Source organism: Dipodomys spectabilis, unplaced genomic scaffold (genome assembly GCF_019054845.1).
Source record: "Dipodomys spectabilis isolate Male_0828 unplaced genomic scaffold, ASM1905484v1 ptg000094l, whole genome shotgun sequence".
Taxonomy (NCBI): domain Eukaryota; kingdom Metazoa; phylum Chordata; class Mammalia; order Rodentia; family Heteromyidae; genus Dipodomys; species Dipodomys spectabilis.
In genome coordinates, this window is record NW_024870771.1 from 14,644,434 (window position 1) to 14,650,433 (window position 6,000).

The 6,000-nt window shown below is 44.4% G+C and overlaps 1 protein-coding gene across 9 annotated transcripts in view; it reads left to right on the forward strand.

The window, feature by feature from the left end:
• Nucleotides 1-5,778, forward strand: part of Clasp1 (cytoplasmic linker associated protein 1) — a 264,790-nt gene extending 259,012 nt beyond the window's left edge. For all 9 annotated transcript variants that reach the window (XM_042685291.1, XM_042685295.1, XM_042685298.1 and 6 more), the window contains one exon: nt 2,808-5,778. In XM_042685291.1, coding sequence (XP_042541225.1) covers nt 2,808-2,894 — 87 coding nt within the window. In that variant the 3' untranslated portion in view covers nt 2,895-5,778. The remainder of the gene's footprint in view (nt 1-2,807) is intronic.
• The last annotated feature ends 222 nt before the right edge of the window (nt 5,779-6,000 follow it).

Here is a 6,000-nt window from a genome sequence, read left to right on the forward strand (position 1 = left end):
ATACTGTGCCACTGAGCTATAACCCTCACCTTGCATGTAGTTTTGCTTGTTAATTTTTTTTTCATCTTCTTTGTTGAATTCACTTCTAACAGCTTTAACAGGTATGTGTGTATGTAATCTTCAGGAATTTTTGTATAAGATGATATCTACAAATGAAAGTAATTTTAGTTCTTTCCATATTTATACACTTTTCCCCCTTGAATAATTGCTCTGGCTAGAGGATCTAATAATACATAAAGCAGTGAAAGCAGGAGCCTGTACACGGTTCCTGTTCCTGATCTTAGAAAAGTTTTAATCTTTCTCCTATGATTTTTGTTATGAGGTGAATGTGTTGGATTTTTTCCTTAAATTTGTTGACATCATATATTATGTTGATTTTTATAAGATGAACCATCCTTGCATTCCAGGAATAAATCTAACTTGGTCATTATGTATATTTTTAATTTGCTACTAGATTCCATGTAGTAGTGTTTTATTAAGAATTTTTACAGGGCTGGGAAGGTGGCTCAGTGGTAGAGCGCTTGCCTTGCATGCCTGAGGCCCTGGGTTCAATTCCTCAGCACCACATAAGCAAAAAGAAAAAAGCCAGAAGTGGCACTGTGGCTCAAGTGGTAGAGCACTATCCTTGAGCTGAAGAGCTGAGGGACAGCGCCCAGGCCCAGAGTTCAGCTCCCACGACCGGACCCAAAAAAAAAAAGAATTTTTACATTAGTGTTTATAAGATATATATATAGATATATAGCTATATATAGATATATATCTTTTATATATATGTGCTATATGGGGGGGGGGGGGGGTAATAGAATGTTCCAGTGATGGCTCTCGGGTTTTGGCAACAAGATAGAATAAGTTGAAAAGTATTCTCTCTTCAGTATCTTGAAAAAATTTTTAGAAGAATTGGCATTCTCTAAATGCTTGGTAGAATTTACCAGTGAAACTTGTATCAAGTTCTGGCTTTTCTTTGTGAGATTTTTGATTGCTGATTCAGCCTCCTTCTTAATTACAGGTCTATTCAGATTTTGTCTTTCTTTGTAATTCTAACTTGATTTTTATTCCTAGAAATTTGTCCATTTCATCTGAGTTATCCAGTTATAAGCATACAGATGTTCATAGAACCCTCTTACAATCCTTTTTATTTCCGTAGAATCCATGACAATAGTGTCCCACATTTATTTCTGATTTTAGTAATTTGAAATCTCTTCTTTTTCTGAGTCCATCTAGTTAAAGATTTGTCGATTTTTGTTGATCCTTTTTAAAAAAGTGAACTTTCAAGTTCATTAATTTTCTATTATTGTTTTTACTTTCTATTTCTTTATTCTAGGGTTTAGTTCTTCTTTCTCTTTTTTCTATTCCCCCCCCCCCCCCCCTCTGGGTCTAGGCTCTGAGCTTTTTTTGCTCAAGGCTGGCATTCTACCACGTGAGCCACCATGCCACTTTGGGCTTTTTCTGAGTAGTTTATTAAATATCAGACTCTCACAGGCATTTCTGCCCAGGCTTCAAACCACAATCCTCAGATCTCAGCCTCTTGAGCAGCTAGGATTACAGGTGTGAACCACCAGAACCCAGCTAATTATTTATTTCTTTTCTAATTTCTTCAAAAATAAAATGGGGAAATGAGGCCAAGCTGGGCTGGGCAGTCAGGGGCTGGCAGGATATGGAAGAGGAGGAGGACGAGGAGTGAGCTGAGGAAGAGATAGGGTGGGCTACTCACTTGGGGGCAGTTGATCCTCTGAACAAGGAATTACAGAAGGAGCTTTGAAAGCATCTTCATTGCTCTTTTTTTTTTTTTTTTAATCAGTCATGAGCTTGAACTCAGGGCCTGAACACTGTCTGAGAGCTCTTTTGCTCAAGGCTAGCACTCTACACTTGAGCCACAGCTTCACTTCAGTTTTTTCTGAGTAGTTTATTGGAGATAAGTGTCTCAGAGACTTTCCTGCCTAGGCTGACTTTGAATCATGATCCTCAGATCTCAGCCTCCTGAGTAGCTAGGATTATAGGTGTGAGCCACCAGAGGCTGGCCATTGCTCTTGATTCTAAAAATAATTTGCCAGTGTCACATAACTAGCTAGTGGTAGAACTGATTCTAGATCTCCATTCAGTCTGTTGAGCTTAATTAAGCATTAAGGCCATGTGAGTAGTGACAATTGTCATCATAGCTCTGTCCACTGTGGTATATAGTTGAGATTCTAAACAAAAAGGAAGCATTGTTGTATAGCAGGTATTAGAGTGAATGGTTGGCATGTGCATGGAGCAGGAGTCTCTCCCCAGCACTGCCCAAAAAAATAAGAGATGAGTTCTGTGAAGCACTGGACTACAGTAGAAAGAGGAAGACACCACCACAGGCTTCCAGTGGGCAGCTAGGTAGCATTCGCTGCAGACTCCATTTGCGCAGCATGGCACAGCAGAGCTGTGTGTTCCACCCTCTACATATATGGTACCAACAGCTGGGACAGTGTGTGGAAGATCCTGTAAGGGAGACAAATGAGGACACCAAACTTCTACCTTGCTTCAGAGGGTTGCTGCTCCACTGCCTACACTTTGTTGGGGAGAGATGCTGCCATTGTGAGGCCTGTGTTGTGTGGTAGTGTTATTCTGCAATACTGTGTCTAGCCTCACCTCCTCCCTGTCCGTGGCCCCAGCTACTGCAGATTACCCTGCCAAGCAGTGACACGGGGTGACTGTGCCATGCAGCCCAGCCAGGGGACTAAGACAGAGTTGTTTCTGGTTGTCACCATGGTAGTGGTGTCCCCCTCATTTTCTCCCATTGCTTATCCTCCACCCCACTCATTTTTGTATTCTTTCTGCAGATGAAGCTTCTAAATTTATATATAAAGAGAGCCCAGACTACCAACAGCAACAGCAGCTCCTCCTCCGATGTGTCCACACACAGCTAGTGGCAGCGCCATGGCATCTGCAGACCCGATGTGATCGGTGGTGCCTTGGAGACCCCCCATCCACCGCCCGGTCAGTGCGAGGAGGCCGCACGTATTTATTACAATCAGTATTTTGGTCCCTTCCAGCTTTTGTGTAGAATCTTACTGGTATTGAATGTAACGGAAACAAGGCCTGTGTCACAGTCTTCATAGAAACAGGAGTGAGAAACGAAGAGCCATACTTACACGTCTTGTACCGCCTGCTGAGATCACGGACCATGTGTGTGGGGTGCAGTTCCAGGACCCCAGAGCGCTCTAGCTGTACCTGGTAGACAGTAGCTTTTTGATTTTTCTTTTTTTGGTTAATTACAGCTTTGGGAATGGGACAGGTATTCCTTTGTGTTACCCATTCTTAGCTTATATGTGGCCTGAGGAGGCCACACCCCACCCCTTCCCCAGCCCATTCACAGGAAGTGTATTTGTTTAGCTTGTGCTTGGAGACCTTCTGAAAGTAGGATGCTATAATTCAACCAGGAGCAATCCTGAAGCTGGCCTCCTAACACACATGGAATTTGCTTCTTATAGACAGGAGTGGGCGGCTTCAGTGTAGTCAGGAATGCTCCTAGTCTCCTCTCAGCCCCCTCTGATATCTCCACAAATGGATCCCTACCCCAGACCTGCCATTGGAAAGAATTCTAGATGTTTCTGTCCAGATTCAAATGTAAGAGTAATATATAGCATTACTTAGGAATAGCATTTTCATGACACACATAAGAAGGGTCTGTTTCCTGAGATTGTGGGGGGTGCAGTTGTGATGGAGGGTAGGGGGGCTGTCTCCGGACCCCAGATAGGTTCTTTTCTCTCCCCTTAGCTTTGCTAAGCTGCCATTGAATGTTCTTAGTCTGGCAACAGCAACTTCACCTTCCTGGTTTTGGCTTCTATTTAATTTGGGATTAAGAGCAAACTAAAGTGAAGGGAGACGAGGTATCAAAATCATTATCTTGAATTCTGTAAGCCGAATGACTTCCTGCATGGTGAAGCATGCCAATTAAGGAAGATATAATCATGATTTTTTATTAGATTCTTTTTATTAGATTCTGGTTCTTTTAACTTCTTGAGGGTCTGATTGCTCCAAAGAAAGTAACTATAGTTTTGGAGTCTGGTTAAATGTTGAATAAAATTCTTATGCAAAATGGCAATTCTTCATGCAATCATGAAGACTTCTGTTGCCACTTACTTTTCTAATTGATATCCTCTAATTGAACTGATTTTTTCCATGAGAAATAAAAAGCCCCCTACCCCCCAGACAAAGTCTTGTTCTTGGCTCAGGCTGACTTCAAACTCAGTTGCCTCAGCCTCCTGCCTGTTAGATTGCAAGTATGTGCCACTGTTCCTGGAAAAAGATTTCTTTTGATGTTACTTTTGACTATTCCAGTGCAGACACTCAAACTGAAACTAGAGCTGGGCACCAGATATGTGTCTCTTACCCTAGATCCCACCATCCACTTTCTCTGCCCCTCCAGATGGGCAAGGAAAGTAGAGAAGGACAGATAACTGGGCTTGGAAATAAACACTGAAAATGAAGGCCCCTGACATCCAAGTGTTGGGATGGTGCCTTACACATGCTTAGTGTCCTGCTGCTCAACTAGGAAACTGTAGGGGGGTGTGGTTTTAATGGTTCGCTATTATTGAGGGACCTTGGCCCAGAACACAGCAAAGCAGGCCTTACTTTGCAGGATGAATACTATTTATCTGTGTTGGTAGTAGTCCATTAATGGGATTTCTGTTCTACACTCTCCAAGAGTAAAAGGGGCTCTGAGTCCTGTGGCCATCCCCCTGGTGTGTAGCATTGTGTCCTGGCCAGGTTACTTACGAATTCTCTCAGACCTTTCTCTGGAGCGCTCTGGTTCCCAGAATGCCACCATGATCCCCAGTGTGGTTGGAAGGCTCTCCTGGAACATTGCTTGATGTCCTCACAGCATTCATAAAGGGCTAGCCTCGAATGCCACTTTGATCTCCTGACTAGAGAGAGATGCTGTCACTCCTCACATATTTTGGCCTCGATCTGAAACCGGCTGCCCACTGCGCCCACTGAGGAGCCTCGCCTGCCGCCAGCGTCTCACGGAGGGCAGCTGCCCGGCTACCGCCTTCCACCCAACAGCTGCCTCGCCTTGCCACCGCCTCCCACACTACAGAATCGTTTGCCTCCCCATCACCCACCTGCTGGGCCTTGAGACCCCCACCCCAGGGCCAGGGGACTGTCATTCCACCTGCTTCCCTTCAGGCTGCTGCCTCTCTTCTCTGGCCACTGCTGGGCCACACTGCAGGTGTGGTGACCCTGGGGGCCCACAGCTTTCTTCAAGTGCTTTGTGTGTGCTTGGCAGGCCCCATGCCGCCTCATGGCTGGGTCTGTCTTTTCTATGGCTCACCACTAGCTACCACCCACCTGTTCAGGTAATGCAACTGGTTTTGCCTCACAAATCTTTTTCTTTCCCTGTCACTCTTTCCTGACGAAGCATACTATTACACTTCAAAGGACAGCAAAGAAGAGTGTTGTAGAACCCCACCGGAACTCTGCTAACCATGTTTGGGAACGAAAACAAATGCTCTGAAAAATATCAGCCACCAGAATAGTTTTGTTGGCACTGTGTTCACACGCATGGTCCCCACACCCCTAAGCTGGGTGTTTTGTTTTGTTTTGTTGTTTTGTTTTGCGGGGGGGAGGAGGCTTTTTCATGTTACATCCATATCTGTATTTATATCTTATTTGTTTCACTTCCAAGTGTATCATGGCAAATGTACAGATTTTTTTTTTTTTGTTAATAATGTGCTAGGATTTGCTAAAAAAGAAAACAACAAAAAAAAACTTTTGAGTTTGCCCTAGAATAAATGAAACTTAATTCCGTTTCTGGCCTTGATGTCGTCGAAGCAGCCCTTCCCTGACATGGCTCATCCCCCTCTGCCATCACAGCCAGCTGTGTCTGCAGAATCTAAGATGACCGTGGCAAGGGGCAAACACCTGAAATGTCCCCCAGACTGCCAACCTTGGAACACACCACTGTCGGGGCAGAGGGGGACTGGTACCCCATGGGTTCTGAACACCAGGAGTGCTTCATGGCTGGATCCC